Consider the following 25545-nt stretch of genomic DNA (forward strand, 5'->3'; position numbering starts at 1 on the left):
TGTAAAACTATAAAGTATAATGCTTAATTAGTCGCTAGGTATAATCCATAGTTTCTAAAATTTATGAAGTTGGACGATAATATTTCGTGGCTTGATGACGGACTATGCTTCTGCAAGATATTAAAATATGTTAATTATAATCTTCTAGGCCAAGAATATTAATTCTCACAGCTTTCATGCAGCTCCATAAAATTGTCATTGTGTTGTGTGGTACTGTAACTTAGGGCTTTAGGATCATCTAATAGAACTAAACTTTCACGATATCTAATCCCATCAAAACCTGAACCTGGTGCCTTGAGCAGTTCCTTCTCCTTTCCAGTCATAGGATCTAATGAAATGATCACAGATAGACTATACAAATGACACAATAATTCCCCATTATCTCGAACCCCAAACACATCTCCCGATCCAAATTCAGGCAAGTGACATTTCCACATTCTGGTCCATGACTCCATATTACCATATTCTTTCATCGCCCATACTTCGAAACTAAAGTCTTCATCAGCATGATCTAAAGTAAAACAAAACAAACTGATGATGGAGTACTGCTCAAACACTAGTAGTTCAGGTGTGTGAATGTGCAAATTATTCGGTAACTTGATCTCATGAAACACCTCTTTGTTAACATTAAAACACAAAATCACTAGGTCTTCCCAGTTATCAATATGTTCACCAATCCAATGCAAGGCCCCATTAAAACTTGGTAACGCATTATTACATATAATCCTGTACCCGCCGGAAACAATTTCAGAATGAGAAGGAATAGATTTCCAAGAATTGTTATTTAACGAGAAAATCTCAGCCCGATATGCAGATTCTTCAGCATCTATGATAATCCTAACGACCTTGTAGTCATTTAAGATTGAATCGAAGCCAAATCCAAAAACCAATTCATATTCGTACACTTCATTATTGTAGTCGTGGGTCAAATTAGGTTTAGGGAGGGTGAAAAACTTTTGAATTGTGGGATTCCATAGAATGGTGCCATCGACATAAGTGTTAGCAATGCATATCACACCATTGCAACAACTAACCGTATAACGAGGAATGTTAATTTTCTTCAACTCAAAAGGAGAAGTAAGAACCTTATGAAGATGCAAACTATGATCCTTATCGACAAAACATTGCAAATCTCGATTTCCTTGCCGGAAGATTAAGTACTCACTGCTCTTTTTGTCGTCGAAAGTGTACGAGGAAACGAATGAAGGATTTTTTATAAGAGAGAGCCACGATTTCTTCACACACACGCAACTGCCAATAGCTTTGATGTCTAGTTTGTAGAATATATTGAGAAGGAGCTCCTCTGGCAAATCGTCCATTGTTTGGTTGGGTGCACAAAAAGTTTTTCCGTGAGATTGGAAATATCTGAGATAGATGATGCTTAATAAAATTTGGGGAGCTCTATTTTATATGAATGAAGCTCCCGATAACTATAGCAAAGCTAAAGAGGCACCAAATTTTCCATACTCTTCGAAAACTACATCAGTTAGGATTTGGTTTAATTTAAAATAATAAATAAAATTATGTTCTTTTAGTCCTTATTTAAAAAATAAAAAATTAATAATAATACATAATGTACGGTGGATACTAATTTCCTATTTTTTAAAATCGCCAGGATGATTATGTGGTTGAATGAAGCGAATCTTATCCTATCTTTTTTTATAATAATAATAATAATAATAATAATAATAGTAGTAGGTACAATTAATTGAGTTGTTCGATTTACACGTATTATTGTTGAAATGTAGTTGGCATGTGTCTAATTTTTACCCTATTTCTTGTTAAAAAAAAAATTCTAACATGATTATAATTCTAAAAAAATTAACTCAAAACAATTATAATTATTTGGTTATATAATACTAATTAAAGTCTATATGCAATTATAATTTTCTTTTCTTTTTGTCCCATATTTAATATAAATTAAATATTTTTTTAATATTTACTATTAATTATCTATACAATCAATTTACATATTTATTTTTAAACACAAACTTTTCAGACGGGCTGACGGGACTCTCAGTTGTTAGAAATAGAAACCAAATTTATATTAAAGGCCACAATATTTTAGAGTTATCTTGTGAATTTTATCATGAAAGTCGATCCTTCATGAATACGATGAGGACTATTCCTATTGTATCCAAATTTAATGAAAAAAAAAAGAAATTTCTAAAAATTAAATTATTAAATTCTATAATTAATCGCAGGAAATTACATATATATTTAAAGAAAAAATTAGGTGGACATTTTTGTTGAAAAAGGACGGGAGGTGAACATTTGTAGTTGGACCGGAAACCGCGTTTCCGGTCCAACAAATTAATTATGCGTAATTAAGGTTAAATAAGACCGGTTTTGGGATTCCCGGTCAAACTAAGACCGGGTTTTCCATTCCCGGTCTTTAATTTTTTTTTCGAAATGCCACGTGGCAAGCCGTGAGTGGAGCGTTTCATGTAACCGGTCAATGCTTTTTCCGTCAAAAATGTAATCGTACCGGAATTGCCTGAAATTCATATATGTTGTAGACGAGACCACGAGGATCTCGAAACCGGCCAGAAAACGTCGAATGCCGGCCGGAAGTCAAAGCTTTTCCCTCGTCTAATTATTCCGTCAAAAATGTAATCGTACCGGAATTGCCTGAAATTCATATATGTTGTAGACGAGACCACGAGGATCTCGAAACCGGCCAGAACACGTCGAATGCCGGCCGGAAAGTGACTGTATTCTGACGTTTTCAAAATGTTAACCGAAACTTTGAATCAAAATTAAGACAAACGAAAGCGAGATAGAAAAATTAAATTATACCGTCGTGTTTGTGTTGAAGAGACGAATCTTTTGGTACCGGAACCAAGGTCGGAGATGGCCGGAATACCAGTTGACGAAGAGAGAGAGAGTCGGGAGAGAGAGCTCGCCGGAGAAGAAGATGTAATTAATTAAAAAATATTAAATTACTATTCTGCCCCTAAAACCGATTTTCTCAAAACCGGTTTTAATCAAAACCGGTTTTCCCAATTCCGGTTTTACTTAAAACCGGTTTTCCAAATTCCGGTTTTACTTAAAACCGGGAATCCCATAACCGGTTTTAATTAAAACCGTGAATCCCATAACCGGTTTTAATTAAAACCGGTTATGGGGTTACCGGTTTTAAGTAAAACCGGAAACCCCGTTTCCGGTTTTAACTAATTAATCATCCCTCTAATCACAATTAGTTGGACCGAAAACGCCGTTTCCGGTCCGGTTATTGATGTTCACCTCCCGTCGAAAAAGGACACAAAAGTACTGTATCCTAATTAATTGATATAGTTTTATCCCGTCCAGCGATGAAACCCCTAACTAGTTTTTTAAAATCATAGTTCATGGACTGAAGCCAATGAGAAAAATATAAATCAAATTTATCAACTAATAATTACGTGACTCGATCTTTTAATTTTGATTACACATAAAATATAATTCACAAATGCATATATTTTTTTTATGCTTTAGAAAAAGCAAAAGATAAAAGAAAAAAGGAGAAAAATAAAAGCATTAACGGTAAGAAACCTTAGAAACCGAAATCCCCTAACAAGATGAAGAGATCGATTTCGTAGCAAGGTTTCCAAAAAAATCAATTTGATCCCAATACTTTTAAAACATTCAGTTTGGTCCCTGACCATCATAGAACTAGAAACTCTAACTTGAATGAATGGATTTTTTCTGGGTTTTATAGGCTGGAAAACATAGAGGATCTGGTGCTAGTAAAAAGGAAAATATAAACGTGAGCTAGGAAGAGAGATTGAACACCTATTTTAATGTAGTAATTATAAAACTGAATAAATACTTAAAGGATCTCTAATTTTTCCTAAAACTTACAAACATTAAGAGTTTGAGTTTTAGAACTAGAATTCATTTGAAGAAAAAATAAAGATTTTTATTTCTTATATTAACAAACTAAAAATAAAAAAACGTAAAAATAAAAGAGCACTACATCTTTGATATTAAAGTTGAATCTGGATTTTTAATTGAAAAATGATACTCTATGTGGATTACATAAGGCTTTTTTATAGCCCCTCTCTCCCATTGCCAATCAAAAAAAAAAATTTATTTCCTATTTTTTTTCTTTTGTTATTACAGCTCTAAATAAAAGATTCGGTCACTACTCTTCTTTGTTGGTCTTCTTCTGCATACAATGAGCAGCCAACATCCTTTAACACAACTTTTCAATAAATTTCACACCAGCCCTTGACGAATTTGATGTTGTCTCGTTCTGTCATTTTCTTCATAAAGTCTTCATGATAACCCACAAATAACTCAAATTTTCCATACAATTAATCGCAAAAATATTAATCTCCAACATTAACCTCTCACAAAATTTATTCCAGCACTGTTTGCAAGAATGAGATCCCATGTATGAATCGCCAGGAGGAGAGTCCCACGTATATGGTCCACTTCAAACTACCTCGGCTTCTTTTCTTGTCCGATAAATCAACAAGTTGGTTCCTTCACAAAGAGTGCGTCGAAGAAAAGCATTCAAATCACGGATCAATAGACTTCGAATATTACAAATAATTAACATTGTCGTAACTCGCATGGATTCTATTTCCAATATTGAGCAATCCTTTGAATCATTGTATAGTTAAATTTCGATAGTTTAAATAATAAGGCCGAAAGTGATGGTCAAAAACCACCTTCCATAATATCTTCGTGCTAATTGATTTTCTTCTATTGTTCTCTTAAATGGAGGTCATTTGTACCCCGAGAAAACATTAACAAAATGTCTGAACAGAGATAAATTCATATACTAAATTATTTTTCGTTAAAAAAGTAGAACGAAAATTTACTTCATATCTCGATCAGGAAACCTAAAATTAATTAATTTAAAACTATAATTACAGTGCTTAATTATAGAAGAAATATGCAATCGCTAGCTATAATCTATACATTCTAAAATTTATGAAGTTGGACGATAATATTTCGTGACTTGATCATGATGGACTATGTTTCTGCAAGATATTAAAATATGTTTACAATCTTCTAGGCCAAGAATATTAATTCTCACAGCTTTCATGCACCTCCATAAAATTGTCATTGTGTAGTACTGTAACTTAGGGCTTTAGGATCATCTAATAGAACTATACTTTCACGATATCTAATTCCATTATAACGTGAACATGGTGCCTTGAACAGTTCCTTCTGCTCTCCAGTCTTAGGATCTAATGACATCAAGGAGGAATGCATTCACATTAACTCTCCATTATCTCGAACCCCTGCCACATATCCGTATCCATGCAAGTTACATCTCCACATTCTAGTCCATGACTCCACACTACCGTATTCTATTGCCCATATTTCAACAAATTTATTCACAAAACGCTCAAACACTAGTAGTTCAAGTTTGTGATATTTGTATGCCAAATCGTTCGGTAATTTGATCTCCTGAAACACCTCTTTGTTAACATTAAAACCCAAAATCACTGCCTCATAGTTATCAATACTTTCTCCAATCCAATGCAAGGCCCCATTAAAACTTGGTAACGCAAAATCCAACATAATATGGCACCCACGGGATATAATTTCAGAAGAATGAGAAATAGCTTTCCAAGAATTGTTATTTAACGAGAAATCTGAGCCTGATATTTATCAGTGCTAGAGACATCGATGATAATCCTAAGGACCTTGTAGTCATCTAAGATCGAATCGAAGGCAAATCCAAGAATCGGGCGGTATTCGTCATCATTATAGTGTACGTAGTTGTGGATCAATTTAGGTTTAGGGAGTGTAAAAATATTTTGAATTGTAGGGTTCCATAGCAAGATGGTGCCACTGCCATCGGCCATATAAGGGTCAACAATGCATAGCAAACCATTTCAACAATTAACAACATGATAATAACTATTAATATAAATTCCCTCCTCAAAAGGAAAAGTGTGAACTTTATAAAGATCGAAACTATGATCATTATCGACAAATAATTGCAAATCATAATTTGTTTCCAGGAAGATAAAGTACTCACTGCTCCTTTGGTCGTCGAAAGTGTAGGAGGAAACGAATGAAGGATTTTTTATAAGAGAGAGCCACGATTTCTTCACACACATGCAACTGCCAATAGCTTCGATGTCTAGGTTGTAGAATATATTGAGAAGGAGCTCCTCTGGCAATTCGTCCATTGTTTCGTTTTGGTGCTCACAAAACTTTCTCCCTGAGATTGGAAAATCTAGGGTATAGTAATCTAAATAGAATTTGAGAAGCTCTATTTTATTGGAACCTCCCGAAAACTAATATATAGCAAACCTAAGAGACAAAATTTCGATACTCTTCGAAAAAACTCTTATCGGTTATTAGGGTTTGGTTTTGATTCAAGTATGGGAAAAAAGTAGGCTAGAAATCCAATCGAGCAATCTATTGGGCCGGGCAAGCCGAACTCAATTAATCTCATTGTTGGGCTTTTAGGCCCAACTCTAATGTGTGATCGAACCCAAATTCCTACTCCTCCATCGACCATCATCCCGACTTATGGTCTTGTTTAACACGTTCAGAGTGGTAGTCTTGTTGAGAAACCCGACTTGTAGCCTTGTTTGACACATTCCGAGTGGTTTTAAGCTGGTTTAATACATCCCGAGTTGTAGCCTATATTGTTATATTCTCGACTTGTAGCCTTGTCTAATGAATTTCGAGTTGTAGTCTTACTTACTACATCATGTCTTGTAATCTTGTTTAGCAAATATCGAGTTGTAGCGTTATTTAGCACATCCTGAATTGTAGCCTTCTCTAAAGCTCCCGATTGTAGGCTTTTTTAAAGCGTCCTGTTTGTAACTGGTCTCAGCCAGAAAACTTTGCATGAAGGACTGAAAATGGAAGGGCGTAGCTTGGTGCGCAAGGAAGGACTGAAATGCATATAAGATGTTCAACGAATTGTCGCAATAGGAAAAACTAATCCAGCTGAAGCCAGGAAATCAACTGCTTCCAGGGATTCACATCTGCAAAAGGGATTCAGTGTGAATGATCAAAAGCTAGTGCTAGAAAAGCCAGTATAGCTGTCTACTCTTGGCATGTGATAATATATATAGGTTAGAATATTATTATTAGGGTTTTTATTTGCTCCTGGCCGTTAGAATTCAGCATCAACCCATTGCTAGAATATTCTAGATATTATTAGAGTTAACTTAATTAACTAGATCGTAGGAAAGACTAGAATTAAAAAAAAAAGGATATAATTGAGAGAAGTCTAAAAAGGTAAGGACTAGTATGGAGATAAAAAAAGTTCTAGAGTTGATGTTGTCACCGACATACTCACTACTATAAATAGGTGATCATGTAATGAAATTTACAAACACAAAAAAAATACAGAGAGTTAAATTAGAGAAACACAAGAGTTGTGAGTGGCGTGAGCACTACTAGCTTAATTAGGGAGTGTTACCTAGTCAAGTGTGAGTGATTAATTAAGTGTATCTTGAGTATATTGTCAATATTATTTGACAATAATATTCTAAGTACACATTGTTTGTATACTCGAGTCGTCACAATCTCAACAATTTGCATCAGACCTAGATCGATTATTTAGCGGAGGCGCTGTCGAAATTATTATTGATAGTTCAACTATCAATTGAGGTGACCCTTGTAAGTGGAGAGGTTTTGCCCGTCGATCGAGAAGCAATTTACGACGATGGAGTTCAATAGTGCTGGCAGCATAAAGAGGCTAAATAATCATAATTATAGCACGTTGAGTACGTGTATGGAGTCCTACTTGCAAGAACACGATTTGTGGGAGATCGTGGATGGGAACGAGTCGACACCACCGACGGAGCAAGATGTTGCAGCTTTGAAGAAATGGAAGATCAAAGCTGGGAAGGCGATGAAGACCACTATCGAGGAGGATATGTTGGAGCATATTAGGTACGCCACCACATCTAAAGAAGCTTGGGATATATTGACCTCTAAATTTTCAAGGAAAAACGATATGCGACTCCAGTTATTAGAAAACGAGTTAATATCAACTAAGCAAGATAAATTATCCATAAATGATTATTTCATAAAGATTAAATCATTATGTCGGGAAATCTCTGAGTTAGACCCGACATCTAAAATTAACGAAGAAATGATGAGAAGAATAATCATTCATGGACTAAGATCGGAATATAGAGGGCTTATCACGGCTGTTCAAGGATGGCCAACACCACCATCCTTGGAGATCTTGGAGAGTTTTCTAGCCAATCAAGAGACATTGGCCAAGCAAATGGTTAGAGTGACGCGCGAGGCTGAAGAGGAGGAAGCACTCTTCAGTGGAAGAAGAGATTATCGACAAATGCGGAACGTTGCCGAAAATAAGAGAGGAGGTCCTAAAAGTGAAGGCGACATCTCTAAAATTGGGGGAGCTTCACGAGAAAAATGTTAAAATTGAAAGCAACCAAAGGGACCTCAACGGAGGATAGTTGAATGTTTCAATTGTGGGAAAAGAGGCCATTATGCAAGAGATTGTTGATCAAAGCGTAAAGCTGCAGAGGAAAATGCTGCAATGTCGAGCACATCCTAACAAAGTATGAGTAGTGAAGATGAGTAGGATCTAATAGCCTTCCTGGCTATAGAAGATGGAGGTGAAAAGAAGAATCTAGATCCATATCAGAGGAATGGTGTCCCCATCTCATATCAAAGAAGAAAACGGTACTAAGGTATGTCGAAAAGGATCTATTATGAAGAGAGAAAGAATGGGTTCGGCTTATGCTATGACAGTTGAAGCAGACGGCAAGAAGACGCGAAAAGATAAGACGACAAACCTATGGCACGAGAGACTTGGACATATAAACTATCATTGCTTCAGAATGATAACAAAAAAGTCAAAGATAAAAGGTCTCCCTCAGCTAGATGTTCGAGAAGATGAGGTATGTGCTATAGTCAACAAGGAAAGGCACACGAGGTACCATATAAGGAGCTGAAGAGTATAACAAGGAGACCATTGGAGCTTATGCACTCTGCATTACTTGGACCAGTGAGGCAACCATCGACTAGAGGAGCCAAGTATATGATCAGCTTTATTGACGACTTCTCCAGGTATGTCTAGATATATTTTATGAATGATAAATCAAAGTGTTGGGAAAGTTCAAGCAGTTTAGAAATGAAGTAGAGCGCAAGCTAGGTGTCAAGAAGAAATGCTTATGTACGAGTGATGGGGGAGCTTTCATATCGAATTTTTTTTACGATTATCTACGAGATAACAAAATACGAAGACAGTTGAATTTTGGATACAGCCCATAACAAGACAAGATAGCTGAGATGGTTAATCATCATCTGGCAGAGACTTCCAGAAGTATGCTTCAAGTAAAGAATGTGCCGGGAAAATATTGGGATGAAGATATGAATATTGCAACATATACTTTCAAATAGGCTACCAAAGAAGGCGATGAAATTCATTTCACCATTTGAGATGTTGTGGAAAAGGAAGCCTTCAGTCAAACACTTCAAGGTATTCGGAAGTACCTGCTATGTGCAAGATGTGAAGGCAAAAATAAATGCATCTTCATCGGATATGATACTAAGAAGAAAGGATGGAGATGTTGTGATCTAACAACCGGAAGACGCTACGTGTCTCGTGATGTGGTGTTCGATGAAGGATCAAAACGACAATAATTAAAAGAGCAAAATTCTCTCAAGGTACAAGAGGATACACAATCGTGAGGTTATTGAAGATGGTAGTATTGAAAAGTTGGACGACGCGATGGACATTGGACAAATTCCAAAAGATTTGAGTTTCGTCGAATATGATCAGGAATCAAAGGAATAGTTTGATATGGGAGTTGATGCTGAGGGGGAGTGTTAGAATTCAACATCAACCCATTGCTAGAATATTCTAGCTATTAGTAGAGTTAAGTTAATTAACTAGATCTTAGAAAAGACTAGAATTAAAAAAAAAAGGATATAGTTGAGAGAAACCTAGAAATGTAAAGGACTAGTATGGAGATAAAGAAAGTTCTAGAGTTGATGTTGTCACCTACATACTCACTACTATAAATAGGTGATCATGTAATGAAATTTACATATACACAAAAAATAAAGAGAGTTAAATTAGAGAAACACAAGAGTTATGAGTGGCGTGAACACTAGCTTAATTAGAGAGTGTTGGTGGTATATTTGAAAGAATTTCAAAGGGGCAAGAAAAAAGCATTTCGGTATTTCAATATGTGAAGTCAACATCCTTCTTATGCTAGCTTGGTTAGTTCGGTATGGTCTATCCCTTCTCGAGGTACTCCTGTGTTCTGTTTGTGGTAGCAGATTAAGCAAGTCCGTTTAGCGCTTCAACAACTTAACAAGAGGGAGTTCTCGAATATTTCGCAACGTGTGGAGTGTTTACGTACTCATCTTAATTCAGTACAGTCTAATTTGCAAAATGATCTTATAAATTAGTTGCTTCTTGATGAAGAGAAGGCATTGGTTATGGCATAAAAGACTTGTCTAGTTCACGAGCGGGATTTCTATTAGGCAAAAATCGAGGATCACTTGGATGAAAGAAGGGGATGCGAACATTTCCTTTTTCCACCAGTCGGTGAAAGGCAAGAACGCTCAAAATGCTATAAGAAGTTTGCTTCTTCCAGATGGATCTATTAGTACATGTCAGGAGGAGATAAGTGAGTTTATGATTTCTTTTTACAAAGAGCTTTTAGGTTCGAATCCTCATTATAGATCTCATTGACAGGCTTTTATTGTGGCTCAAGGGCCAGTTTTATGTGCTGAAGAGTCGAGTTTGTTGTGTCATGATGTTTCTTATGCAGAGATTCAGGCTGCCATCAGGGGGATTGATAGTAATAAGGCTTCAGGCCTTGATGGATTTAATGCTCACTTTTTCAAAGTTAATTGGCAGCTGATTGGCCGAGATGTTATAAGGGCATCCCAGTCCTTTTTCTCTATAGGGAAGATGGCTAAACAGTTTGCCTCCTCAGTTCTCACTATCATTCCCAAATGCTCCTCCCCATAAGGTTTGAAAGATTATCATCCCATAGCATGTTGTTCAATTGTCTATAAAATAATTGCTAAGGTACTAACGGCGAGGCTTGGCCAGGTACTTTCTAATCTGATTAGCCCTCTTCAATTGACTTTTATTGCTGGTAGATCAATAGTTGATTAATATCCTGGTAGCTCATGAACTTGTCAGGAATCATCATAAGAATTTGCCTGAGTTGTTATGTGCTTGCAAGATTGACTTACGTAAAGCATATGATTCAGTACAATGGGATTTTGTGGAAGAGATGTTATTGAGCTTACATTTTCCTCATCGTTTTATTAATTGGGTTATGGCCTGTGTTTGTAGCGCGTCATATTCTCTTATGATAAATGGTTGTATTGAGAGTTCTTTCCTGATAAAAGAGGTTTGAGACAAGGAGATCCAATGTCACCTCTTCTTTTTGTGTTGGTAATGGAGTATCTATCTCGCATGTTGAAGAATCCTCCCTCATTTTTCCAATATCATAGAGATTGTAAGGAGTTGAGATTGAATCATTTGTGTTTTGCCGACGATCCTATTTTTGTTTTGTAATGGAGATGTTGGGTCCATTCGCTGGTTAAAGGAGCAGCTAGGCATGTTTTCGAGTGTATCTGGTCTATTTGTAAATGAAGACAAGAGTTGTATTTTCATGAGTGGTGGTCATATGATTTTACGAAGAGAGATAGCAGAAGAATGTGGCTTCCGAGAAGGAGTTATGCCGATAAAATACTTGGGATTTCCCCTTGTTTCAACATTTTTGAAGAAGGAATATTGTGGTGAATTAAGTGATGCGGTGTCGATTCGGCTGACTGGATGGGCTGTGAAGATATTATCATGTGCGGGTCGCCTTCAGTTGCTTAACTCGGTGTTACGGAACTTACAAGTCTACTGGTCTTTGTCTTTTTTAATTCTTAAGGCTGTTTTGAAGCAAATTGATGCAAAGTGTAGGTCTTTTTTATGGGTTGGAGCAGAAGGTTCTCGCAAAAGTCCGGTGTCTTGGAAAAGTGTAGTGCATCCGAAACAAGAAGGTGGGTTGGGGGTCATTGAGATTGTGAAATTTCAGCTGCGGTTGGGAAGCAAATTTGGCAGTGCTCACAGCTAAGGAATCTTTATGGGCGACTTGGATTACACAACCAAATTGCAACGGTTGAGCTATTGGGGTGTTCGGAAGCCACCCGATGCTAGTAATGCCTGGAGCAATCTTTTGAAGTTGCGTCCTGTTTTCAAACCTTTCTATAAATACATAGTATGGGTTGAAAAAGATATATCATTTTGGTTTGATCCTTGGGTGAATGGTAAGGCTTTATGTGATATGTACTCTAATATTGTTTTACCGATGCTGAAATCAGGAAAGAGGCGAAGATTTCTGATGTGTTTGAAGACGGTCCATTGGCAGTTACCGGTACCGATCACTTCTTCTATAGCTGAGGCTTGGTGGGATGTTGAGCAGATTCAGGCTTCGGAGTGTTCGGATGCTATTATATGGACTGAACATAATTGTGGTCGCTATTCAATTGCGTCCGGATATGAGGCTATACGACATAAACAACAGAAAGTGAAATGGTTCAAACTGGTCTGGGGTTCAGGTATCCCTCCACGCCAGCAGTTTATTTTATGGATAGTAATTTTGAGACTACTTTCTGTGAAGTCTCGCCTCGTAAAATTGGGTATGTGCTCAATTCTTTATGTTGTTTTTATGGTAATACTGAGGAAACTTTCGATCATCTATTTTTTGGTTGTGGTTTCTCGACATTGGTATGGTCTGGTGTGATGTCGGTTGGTAAGATCACTCGACTGCCTGGTACTTGGCTCTCGGAGATTACCTGGTTTTCTAACTAGCTGTTGAGAAGTCAAGATTGGCATTACTTCGGCGTTTGCTCTTTTCAGCATCAATCTATTTCATTTGGAAGGCCAGGAATATGGCTGTCTTCCAAAATAAATATACTAGTGTTTCTTGTGTTGTTCATTGTATTAAGGACTCGATTATTATGTCATCTGCTTGTAAAGGCCATTTTCTAAGTGAATTGTTAGAGATATGGTATAGGAGGTAGTGGTTTTGCAGTTGTAAGTCTTTGAGAGATTAGGATATCACTTGTATATTCGGTTGTTTATCATTGGATGAATAAAATAACTAGTTCACCCCAAAAAAATATTATTATACTAAATTATTAATACGATATTTAATTTCATGTGAATATATATAGGCACCGAATGTGTCGGATTAGCCCAAGAGGAAGCAATGAGTTACGGAGTCACTAATTGGAACCAATTTAAAATTAGAAAAATCTCGTAAATAAGATAAATAAGATTAGGATTTGGTTTGATTCAAGTACAGTATGGAATAAAAAGTAGGTTAGAAATCCAATTGAGCAATCTTTTGGGCCGGACAAGCCGAACTCAATTAATCTCATTGTTGGGCCTTTAACTCCAGTGTGTGATCGAGCCCAAAATCCTACTCCTTCTCCATCGACCATCATCGGTTGATAATCACAAAATTCCAGTTGTACACCGATACAAAACAAAACAAACATACCACCTGTTCGACGAAATGCCCCCCCAAGTTTGAATGTTCTGAATTCCGCTCGATTGAGCTCCTAATTTTAAAAAAACTCTCATCTGGGATTCTCTTTCCTTTTGCAATGAGCTTTAGTTGCCAGTCTTTATTCCTTTCGCCAAGCTTTACCTCGAGCAAGTGCTACTACACTAATGGCATTGACAATAGCAGAACCAACAAGTCTACTCCATGGCGTTTTTCTTCACTTAACTTATCCACGAGCACAACCCAAAAATCCAATTATGTAGCAGCTAATAATCAGATATTTGATATACAAGCTTCTCAGCTTAGATGCTATGGCGGCAATAACAACGGCAACAACAATAACAACCCATTTGATCCATGGTGGTGGCATGATGATGGAGATAATCAAAATGGAAACTTCAATTCGTTCAAATATGCAATTGGGTTTCTTTTGTCTATTGCGTTCTGCTTTTATCAGTTCCAATTGGCCACGGCACTCGCTAGGACAACAACTTCAACTGGGGAAGAAGGATATGATGATGCTGTTTGGGAAGTGAGTGGAGGCAAGAAGACAAAGCTCGTGCCCGATTTTGCAAATGACTCATTCGTGGCTGCCAGAAATGCTGATGGGTTGCTGTCATTATCATCGTTTAATTCGTTACTATTGCAGTGCAGAGAGATTTTGTTGGGATTGATGCTTCCTGAAGGTTTCCCACATAGTGTCACTAGTGATTACTTGGACTATTCTCTCTGGCGCGGAGTTCAAGGTGTTGCAAGCCAAATTAGTGGTGTTCTTGCCACCCAAGTAAGTTCAGCTCCTTTTAACCACCAATTGGTTGTACATTTGAGCTTTTATTAAGGTTTGTTGACATGATTCTTGTGTAATTTTTGGGTGATTGCATTGTTTAGTCATTGCTTTATGCTGTTGGATTGGGGAAAGGAGCAATTCCTACTGCGGCTGCCATAAACTGGGTGCTGAAGGATGGAATCGGTTACCTGAGTAAAATTATGTTATCAAAATATGGAAGGCATTTTGATGTCCATCCAAAAGGATGGAGGTTGTTCGCTGATCTATTGGAAAATGCTGCGTTTGGATTGGAGATGTTGACTCCTGCCTTTCCACATCTATTTGTTTACATTGGTGCTGTTGCAGGAGCGGGACGATCTGCTGCTGCACTCATCCAGGTAATGGCTTTATTGTAGATTATAATCATTTTTATGGTTGTGGAAACTTACTACTGGATGAAGCACAATGAAATATAGCTGAGATTGTGCATGTATTAATCATAGAATGATGTTTCTCGAACTTAAGTTTTAGTAGGCATCAGGAAAAACTGTGGAGCTTTAATATCAAACAAGTTTTGGGGTTGACTCCTTGATCCTTCTTTTCCATCTACCTTTTGTTTAGGATTCTATATTTTTCCAAAGTGTTTTGTTAGCATAGGTAACTTGTTCTGACGTCTGCCAACACGTCAATTATAAGGCATATTATTGATTATCATGTTGCTTTACAGAGAGGATGGACATGGGTGTTACTAGGTAGTTTTATAAGCTAAGATTGAGAACAGTCATTTAAGTGGCTGAAGGATTCTAAGAAATACATCTTCTATGTGACATGAAGCCCTTTCATATTGTTGAAATGCATGTAATCCATAAAAACTCTGGTTTAAAAATATGCATGTTTTTCCTTTTTCTTTACATGCCAGACTTCTTTAGTTAAGGCTACATTGTATTTTTCAAAATGCTGGTGCATTAACATCATGAGGCTACCCAATCATCGTAATCTCTTGCTAAATTTTGATCATCAAATCACAGGCTGCTACCAGGAGCTGCTTCTATGCTGGATTTGCTGCTCAGAGGAACTTTGCTGAGGTGAATGTCCTACCCCTCTTTTTCGGGTTTTAAATTTACATGTTACAGTTTTGTGGAAGCTCAAATGCTGCTGAAGTGTACCACCTGGAAGGGTTGATGAACTAATGATATGAATAGAATTACTCATGTCCTAACATTGTCGTTTGGTATTATAGTTGTTGAGGCAGTTACTAATTTCTTGTAGGTAATAGCAAAAGGTGAAGCTCAAGGAATGGTTAGCAAATCCATTGGTATTGCGCTTGGTATAGCTTTGGCTAACTGGATTGGTTCCTCTACATCTCTTGCTTTCACTACTTTTTGTGTGGTCACTTGTGTCCACATGTACTGCAATCTGAAGTCGTATCAATGCATCCAACTCCGGACGTTAAATCCGTATCGTGCAAGTAATTATCTCCTTCCATTTTATTTCAGTGTCACTGTGTTTATTCTGTAGCCTTAGTTCTCCTTTTAATGCCACAGATTTTTTAGTGAATGAACTAGTTGATCATTTTGATTCAATCAGTAGCTTTGGATAAGTAGAATTCAACATAAGGCTGTGCAATTAATATTGAATTTCTGAAACGAAAATTGAGGTCATTGTGATAGTAAATTCTAAGTTGTTTAAGATTGGTTAAGAAAATTGCCATCTAACGGAATGACAGTTGAGACTGCTAGTATTATTATTTAGAATCGTCTTAAATCCTCGTGAATTATCATCAGTATTAGTTGTTGACTTGCAACAGGTCTGGTTTTCAGTGAATATCTCCTCAGTGGTCAAGCGCCTCCACTCAAAGAGATCAACAATGAGGAGCCACTATTCCCAGCTTTACCATCTCTCAATATTAAGTCTGCAAGTCAGGTTCGTCGTTTTCTTTAACCTTAGGGCGTGTCACCATGGAACTTTTTGAGTCTCGACAGAGTAAGAAAACTCCAAGAACATGATTGATGTTTAATGAATTAATAATTATGTGCTTTTGAATTTTGTTGTTTCAGTCCAAATCAGTTGTGCTGTCTCCTGAAGCAAAGGAAGCAGCAGGAGAAATCGAGCAACGATTACAATTGGGTTCAAAGCTCAGTGATATAGTTTCCAACAAAGAGGATGCAATGGCTCTTTTCATTCTCTATAGAGACGAAGGTTATATTTTGACTGAGCATAAGGGAACATATTGTGTAAGTTGGATTGACTTTCTTGTCTAATGTGCGTCTCTCTTGTAGAGAATGTAAATTTACCAATATTGCTGTAGTCAAATCCTTTTTTTTTTACTTTTGCGTCAGGTGGTGCTCAAGGAAAGTTCTTCGCCACAAGACATGCTAAAGTCATTATTCCAAGTAAATATCTATATTGGTTAGAGAGAAATGCCGGAATCGAGGCAAGAAGTACTTCCACAGACTGTAAACCAGGAGGAAGATTACAGATATCTTTGGAATACGTGCAAAGGGAATTTGAGCATGTCAAGAATGACAGTGAAGTAATGGGCTGGGCAACTGATGGACTTATCGCAAGGCCTTTGCCCAATAGAATCCGTCAAGGTAGTCCTTAACGACCTAAATCTCTTGTACAGCTTTCTCATATGCTAGGAAACTGGTAGCAAAAAATGTAGAATTGAGATATTGGTTCAGATTATCATTTAGGATACTCACAGATTAAAGCCTGAACCCTTTAAGTCCATGTCAACAGACAAATGTAAAATCGAAGATGTGATTTTAATTGGCGAGTCATGTTTCAGTGGCATGACCTTTCGTAGACACGTACATTATTGGGTTTTCTTTTTTTCTTTTTGGTAATTATGAATCCGTGATTCTGTCATTCGTCAACATAAGTGTCCTATTACTTGTAATGTCAATTCATTTGATGAGAAATGAAATGAAACATCGATTTTCACTATGTTCGTTTGCTTTCCACCACTGAAAGCTGTATGATTTAAGTGGTATATGCATACTTCTTCAATGTCATTATGGTGTGCAACTTAAATGGTTGACTGAGTGATGAGCAAATGGACCACTCTATTCTCATTTTTCATATGTACATACATGCATACATTATTGAGAATCACGGATGAGAAACATTCACTCAATAGTGACACATGAAGTTCACCCACCGGAGTTATTATTATCAGAGTCGTGTAGTTGAATGTACAGTTTCTTCCTTCAATTTTTTTTGGTACTAGTTTTCTTGTTTCTTTACATTGGAATTTGTAATCTTGTTGGATTCACAGTTCCATGGTGGTCCATATATACATACTTTGTGCATAAATATTGTGTCCCACTGCTACATATAACCATTTCATGCCGCACAAAACTCCATGGATCTCTATTATTATTATTATTATTATTATTATTATTATTATTATTATTATTATTATTATTATTATTATTCAATAGCCCATAATGAAGATAGTAACTAATAGGGTGTCAAAATAAATACATGAATAATGGTCAACATATGAGCAGTTTGTTTGTAAGTGGGTCATTTTTAATGTATTTAACTGGCCTACCAAGAAAAAAGAAAGAAATTAAATTTACCATTCATGAAGACGAATTGGATTAATGTAAAGCAATTTGTTCAAAATCCTTGGATGTTTCTGATTAGCTATATAGCTTAGAAGAATTACCCACTAAAGCAACATCTAAACTATTACTTATATCTTATCTGTTCTTTTAATGGAAAAAAGACAGATCCCGTTGATTCTCAAGAGTATGAGGAGGATGTTGTTAGTTTTCATTTTACAATTATAAATATATTGTTTTTCGTGATTTGAACTCTGACTTTCATATCACAAATTTTTTAATAGAAAAAAAGGACGCACTAAAATCATTTTCATGATGTTTGGTGTTAATGGGTAGTTGGGCTTAATGTTGATCACTAGCATCATTTTTTTTAAGGTTAAAAACACAATCATTCTGCACTAACTGACCTTTTAATACAATGTGAGAATATGATGGAGAGCATTTCAAAATGCCTTCACTTTTTTTTTCCAAGACTTTCAAAAAAAAGAAAATTTATATTCTTTTATCGACTCAATTACTTGGAAAACATGACTGAAAGTTCAATTTCAATCACCACTGAATTAGCTTTAAATCTACTCCACTAGGACCGCTACTGCCCATCTTTATGTCCAACCAAATCCATCCATTATACCTATAAATATACCTTCTGGCAACCTAAAAGGAAAAATGCCATAAAAATTCCCACTTTGTAGATTTTGGTATAGTGGAGTCATGATTGTAGATATATAGATGGTGCCTTTCCCTATCTCTGTCCTTGGCAAATTGTAGTAGTATTTTTTTTGAGTGTAGGACCATGTCATATAAACGTGAGATGGAGCAGTACATTAGGTATGTGTCCAAACCCACAACTTAAAAAAAAAACATTTTTTTTGAGAAAAAGTTTCAATCTTTATTGAAAAATTGCCATTTTTTTAACAAAAAGTTTCAATCTTTAGGGTCCACTGATGCTTCAATTTATGGATTTATGCTTAAGCAGTTGTGTAATGTCTAGAAATACCCCACAAAAGAGGAAGTTGATATAATAATGGATAAATCTGCAAAAGTTCTTTTAATGACACATTACTTTTTTTCAATTCCACCTTCCTTATAAGGGACCCTACCCTACACAAGATTCAATTCAAGGGCAAGAAAAACAGAAATGGGACCTAAAATTTTGGGATGCCCCATCTCTAGATTGGCATTCCATGTGGAAGCTTAGGTTGTCCTGTTTGAATTTGATTAGCTTCTGTCTTGTTGAAATGGCCAAATATGCTTTTGTCAAAATGTTTTTAGCTTATCATTATTATTGTTATTATTATTATTGTCAATTGTGACTCACAACAAACAACAAGACATCTCCTAGAGAGAGAAACAAGAAGAAGAAAGAGTCCCACCACCATGCACCACATATCTGTCACATGAGGTGATTCTATAAGAGGATTGCTAGCTAAGAGATATGATCATATGATAATGCAATAAGACGATTTTATTTTAACGAGTATGCATGATAGTTTACTGTTATCGGGGGTGAGGATACCCGAAAAGATCTAAAAAAACATATATGTATCCATGACACAATATTATCTATCCGAAATTCGCTCCCTCATGAATCGAATTTATATCATCATGCAGGACATGTCTTAACCAAGGTCACGCCCTAATTGACGTATAATTTTCTCTTTGTGTGTCTGTATATATATATATATATATGAATTTTTTTTTTATCCTCAATAGACCTATTGAATTCGAGTCTTGATAATGAAAATATCAGTTGAGAGTTGAGACAGTCCCTTCTTAAGATATTTACAACTTTAAATACAAACAGTACATGAGATTTTTATTTTTATTGTAAACCTAAGGACTTCATATTATCAAGAAAGATCCAAAGAGGACCAAACACATGAGATTAATTGCACCTAAATAGGTAAAATAAAATTACCCTTGATGACAATGTCAATATCTCTTAATGTAAGAACATGTAGGATTCCATCACAAAGGTGATGATTTATCAAAATATGAGAAGATAATATTTCTGTAAACCAAATGAATATGACCTTTTGGACATAGATCCAATATGATTTTGATAGATATATGGTGCTTGGTACAAAGGTTGCCAAGAGTGTAAATATATATATATATATATATTATGTCATTTAGTACTTGCCACCTTATAATTACGATAATTACAAAGAGAGATTTTGGTTCTAAAGCATATTATTTCAAACAAATAAATGACCCACAAAAGAGACAAGACGTGATTCCATTTCATTTTAAAATGCCATTTGTTTTTTCTTACTTTGGCATAAATGAGTGTGGGATTTGAAAAATTAAAAAGATATAATAAAAAATGAAGTGAATGAGACACGACACGAGGATGGTTTGCATCCCATATTTCCTATATACTGTTATTATGGAATTTTTTTTTTTTTGAAACTATTATAGGAATTATTAGACTTTATACCGAAATTAATTAGAATTAATCATTTTCTGATTTCTTTTCAATATTCTTCAATACGCGGTTATAAATTTCAAATCAAACATATACATCCATTTCATGTGACAAAGAATTGATGTGGATATACCACCAATTGTTCGTATGTCATATGGTTGAGAATAAAGCAATCAAAATTCAATCTCATTGCCAAAAATACTTGCACACATATAAAAAGACAAATTATAGAAAAGTCATTTTGAAACATACAAAATTTCTTGTTTAGTTACATGATTTGAATGTGACCAGCTAACATAGATAAGTTCAACCCTCAAAAAAAAAAAAAAGGACGGTGTATACAATATTAAAAGATTAATTAACTTAGCTTAAAAATTAAAAATACTCCATGGACTACGTATAGCATTCATCATCTTTATGCGAACTTGTGAGATATAATAAAAATCACAATGGGAGATATAGCAACCTCCTATAATATAAATTACCTATAATATAAATGAATTATATCTATAAATTAATATAAAAAATTATATCTTTAAATTATTATAATTAACATGATGAATTATTTTTTTCGACTAATTATTTGTTATCTTAAACTTAGATAGCACGACTTTAAAAAGGTGGATTATCAACACTCACCTCGAAGATAATTAAAAATGTTTGAACAATTAATTGTCAACTCTGATAGTAGTATATGTAATTCATTAATAAAGAGAATTGACAACTGCGTAGCAATTATTTTTCTTCGATTAATATGGATTAGCTAAACTGATAACATGCGTATATCGATGGTGGTAACCCCATATCATAGACATTGGTTGTCTTAGTACATGAATTACATTTTTTAGGATAAATATCAATCTTTAATTAGAAAAATACATGTTGAGAGAATCAATATGAATATTAGTCTAGATAAAATATTATTCCAAGATACTGTGAACGGCTTGAAAGAAATATAAATCTATATACTATATTATAACTTAACAAGTGTATGTTTTATTTTCCAATATTTGTTAGAGAAATCATATATGATGTCTTTTTTTATTAATTACCATTTTAATGTTCGAGTAATTAGTATTGTTTCAGTGCCAGATATGACACATGAGGAGCAGGTGCCGACTCCAACTATCCAATATCCTTTTCGATATATAAGTGTATAAATGGTTAATATTCTTTAATTATTAAATTTTTTACATAAAATAAATTATTGTATATATTAATTTGCTCTTACATTGCAACTAATTTCATTCCCAAATAAATATCAATAAATAAATAAAAATCATTCCGAACTAAAATAAAAAATACATCTTCACCTTCACGCTGACTTGACCTATTCTGGTTTTTTATACTAATAATTCGTAAATATATTTTATTTTGATTTTGTTACAGAGATTATAATATTATAGACTTTGAGTGATTAGCTCACGATCACAGGTGTTGTTCTTATTGAATTGAATCTTAATTGCATCAACTTGAAGAATAATGTAATAGTATTATTGTTGATGAAGACTCTAACCAAGCTCATACAATGCTTCATGCATGATGTCTGTGATTTTAGAATCAGAGATGATTTAATTAAATCAAAGGACTAATAATTTTTTTTATAATATATGCTTCAATTGCAAGTATCATTAACTTTTTATTTTAATATGCAGTGGTCTTCATGTTGTTCGTATTACTTTAACAAATTTTCTTTTTCATTTATATTAATAAGCTAGGATCATATTCTTTAATTATTTTAAAAAAATAAAAATATGAGGCTGCTTTCGTTATATTTTGTTCAATCAACGTGCAGCCCTTGAAAAAAAGCAACATGAATTTATTTATTTATTTTTATTTGTGTGAAGATCTTGGGTTAGTGTGAGACCCACTAAAATATTTGGGAAACCTTTTGTCTCTTCTAACTTGATAATAATTTTAAAATAATGTAATCTACACCTATTATAACTAATGAACAAATCTCGTTAGTGTTTCTAATTTAATTTATATTTTCTTTGAATAATACAAACGAGAGCGACAATAAATAAGATAAGCCATCACATTCTTGATCACTTAACACAACATCTACCATATAATAGCAGTATATTAATTATTACTAGATAATTATACGGTTCCAATCTCTTCGTCATTGATTTTAATTTTTAATTAAATCAAAATTAGTTGAGTATTATTGTTTATTACAATGATGGAATCAAAATTAAAGTAGTGCAAGTGAAGTTTATCTATATTTTATAATATAGTTCAAAGGGCTAATTAAAATATTATTAGTATTAAATCTTAGAATGCTCGTGAGTTCGTTTTTAAATACGTTGGGTTGCATGCGTCACACGTTAAAAAAAAGTTTATCAACACTTCCTAGGTCATGAAGACAAATAGAAAGTTGACCTAATTTTTTGACTATATCTTATACAATGATTTTATTATTAATATATAGTAGTAGCTAGTACCTCTTTAATTTCGATGAATAATTGAATGTTAATTGAATCTATTCATGTACCACCCGAATATATACATATATATAATATTACCACAAGAATATATTATTAACCTATAGTTTTGTTGGCCGTAGAGAATTAAAAAATCCGAACTAACGTGATTGAACCAGCTGAAATTTCCTATTATTATTTATATATATGTTTAATTTCAATGATCTCACCCTTCTATGAAGAATGAAACACGCCATTTTTTAATATTCCCTAGTAATTATATATATTTATATACATACATTGGAATTTTAATTAAAATTAAAAAAATTGGTAGCTTCAATTTTATTTATTTATTAGGAAATAAAAAAAAATGGAAGAGAAGTGTGATTGTAGCAGTTACAAAGGGTCGTAGATTCAAAGCGTTAAGGGCCAAAAGCAAGCATGCATGACTCTTTCTTTCACATAGACCCATGCAATTTTGTCATTACATGAACAAGATAAAGTTTTCTTGTTTTCCCTTTTGTTTGAGTCATGTCATCATATGATAATGAAACTGAGAATATAAAATTAAAAAATTGGGGGAGAAAAATTTATTTGAAGCCGTGAGTGACCAAATACTAGTTTTCCAAATAGTTCCAAAACAGTTGTTTTTTTTGTTAAACCACATTTGTCGGCTTTGTGCCCTCCAAACTTTAGTATATATCAAATCTCACCCCTCTGTTTTACTGCTTTAATTCATACACCGTCCTGACAATAATCGTGGTAGTCAAAATACGTATGTCCATATGTAATTAAGTATGGGCTCTTTAAAGTGAAGCGAGCCAGTTTTTACTACTTGAAACACGCAGTTTGAGTGTTGAAGGAGCATCATGCCAGCGTCGACGCTTCCATCGATTTTTATTAAAAAAAATGGATTAATCTCCTATAATTCAAAACTTATAAATTGGTCCATATACATTTTTCTATTTAATCTTTATGTTTTTTTCAATAAATTTTTTAATTCTTAATAGATAAATTTCCGTGAAATTGAGGTTGGTGGTTGTTGTACGTTGCTACAATATTTTTTGTTGGACTAGATCATCTCGAGAATCTTGAGATCATTGAAGCAAAAATGACAACTGCCAAGAAAGAAAAGAAGAAAGTGAAATCAATCAATAACTTCCAGCAGAAGTAACTAAGCTTGAAGAAGAAGAAAGCTACAAAGAAGAGATCGATTTCAGGCAGTTCGATCGAGAAGGTGTTCTTAAGGTTGGCAATGAAGTTTCTGAAGAAGAAAGAATCAAAACAGTGCCCTGAAAGATCGAACAGTGAAGAAGAAAAGAAACACTACAGAAAGGACGAAACAACACATCGTCAAAAGCTCAAGGAATGTGTTGTACCTGCTGGAAACGTTGGGGGTTCGACTAGAGAAATTAAAAACGGTGACTAGTCGGGAGCTGAGGCTACCCACCAGAGTACTCAAGAAAGATGTCGGCTACAACACCTCTAAGAGTAATTCGCCTACAAATCCTCAAATCGAAAAGCCCCAAATCGATTAGGGTTCTATCTTATCGCAAATGTTCCGAATTCAAATTTCTGTAGTAATGAATAAAATTAGTGTTCCGGGTAGCTTCGTCTAGTTGATATGAAGTTGTTTGCAAGTTTAATTTAGTCTGACATGGTCTGAAATTCACAATGTGTGATCGAGTTGTATACTGAAGAACTGGAAATTAAGCGTTTTCATTATAAGTCATTGCAGTCGAATTCGTTGATTCAAAAACGTTAAGGACAATCCATTGAAGGTGTCCAAACGCTTAAACTGAAGTTCTGATGCATTGATGAAGATGGCATTAAGTGGGTCTGTGCTCTGTGTATCTTGTTTGTCAAGTCAGAGACGAAATTCAAATTTTAGAGTTGTTTTTAGCAAAGTTAAGTTTCAGTTAAGTTGTTAGTAGTATGTAGAAGGAGTTTGGATACTGCTACTATCTTGATCAAGTCCAGAACGAAAATCAAGCAAAAAGTCAACAAAAATGGTGTCTTTGTCGCGAGGAAGAAGACGAAGTTCAGATTGCATTTTTAATAGTTTTACAGTGCCAATCTTGAAAACGTGTTGTGGATTACTCTAGAGTGAAAGTACAAGATGGAATCAAGAGGAGACGAGATCGTGCAAAAAGTAAACCATTTCCAGTTTTCACTTTACCACTTTCGATTTTTGATTTTCTTTAAAATCCAGGTTGTAATTCTATTCTAGATTTCATGTCAGCTAGGTTAAAACTTTCGGACGCCTATATAAAGGCTTATTGTAATCGTTTTAAAGCTTATGATGGTATGAAGTAAAATTTGAAATCGCCATTATCATTTTTCTTTTACATTTTTAAAGTTTGGTTGCATTGGTTGAGAGAACCCTAGAAATCCGATCACCAAAATTAGTTTTTCAGTCCTAAACACATTAGATATCTACGCTTAGCCTTTAGATTAAGTTAGAATCAAATCGATATGGAGGATATGATCATTTTTTTGTTTTAGTGCATTTCTATTCTTAACTTTCATTTTCTGCAAATTTGTGATGTGTCTTGTGTTGCTACAATTACAGTGTCTTTTCTTGCCGGATTTTGAATTTTCCGGTGATCGTACGTCACCAATTCTACCAACATTTCTCACCACAATCCTTCATATGTGATTAGAGATAATAACTTGTTTTTTACTATCTATTACCAATTTTATCAAACCTCGTTAATTTTTCTTTAAGTAGATATGTAAAATCAAATATGATTGATTCAATTCAACTGCTTCAACGCCTAAAATTTTTAAATTAAAAAATTAAACTAACCATTATTGTTGAGTGATACTTATCCTTTAATCGATATTGATAGATCGATATGCATCGCATAAAATG

General features: G+C 34.7%; 2 protein-coding genes across 2 annotated transcripts; one reads left to right on the forward strand and one right to left on the reverse strand.

Moving 5' to 3' along the window:
• Positions 1-158: 158 nt before the first annotated feature.
• Positions 159-1319, reverse strand: LOC139885121 (F-box protein At3g07870-like). The gene has a single exon (XM_071869071.1). The coding sequence runs from the start codon at positions 1317-1319 to the stop codon at positions 159-161; it is 1161 nt and encodes a 386-aa protein (XP_071725172.1).
• A 10731-nt stretch (positions 1320-12050) lies between these two features.
• Positions 12051-23844, forward strand: LOC139885108 (protein root UVB sensitive 1, chloroplastic-like). Its single transcript, XM_071869058.1, is given in 11 exon segments — positions 12051-12638; positions 12916-12986; positions 13590-14262; positions 14367-14642; positions 15273-15329; positions 15514-15712; positions 16052-16167; positions 16302-16478; positions 16584-16638; positions 16641-16838; positions 23747-23844. Coding segments are annotated over 11 exon segments (2508 nt in total).
• The last annotated feature ends 1701 nt before the right edge of the window (positions 23845-25545 follow it).

The sequence above is a fragment of the Rutidosis leptorrhynchoides genome, unplaced genomic scaffold (genome assembly GCF_046630445.1).
Source record: "Rutidosis leptorrhynchoides isolate AG116_Rl617_1_P2 unplaced genomic scaffold, CSIRO_AGI_Rlap_v1 contig79, whole genome shotgun sequence".
Taxonomy (NCBI): Eukaryota; Viridiplantae; Streptophyta; class Magnoliopsida; order Asterales; family Asteraceae; genus Rutidosis; species Rutidosis leptorrhynchoides.

Excerpts from the sequence above, each read along its gene's own strand:
- LOC139885121 (XM_071869071.1), bottom strand. The coding sequence starts at position 1,319 with ATGGACGATTTGCCAGAGGAGCTCCTTCTCAATATATTCTACAAACTA.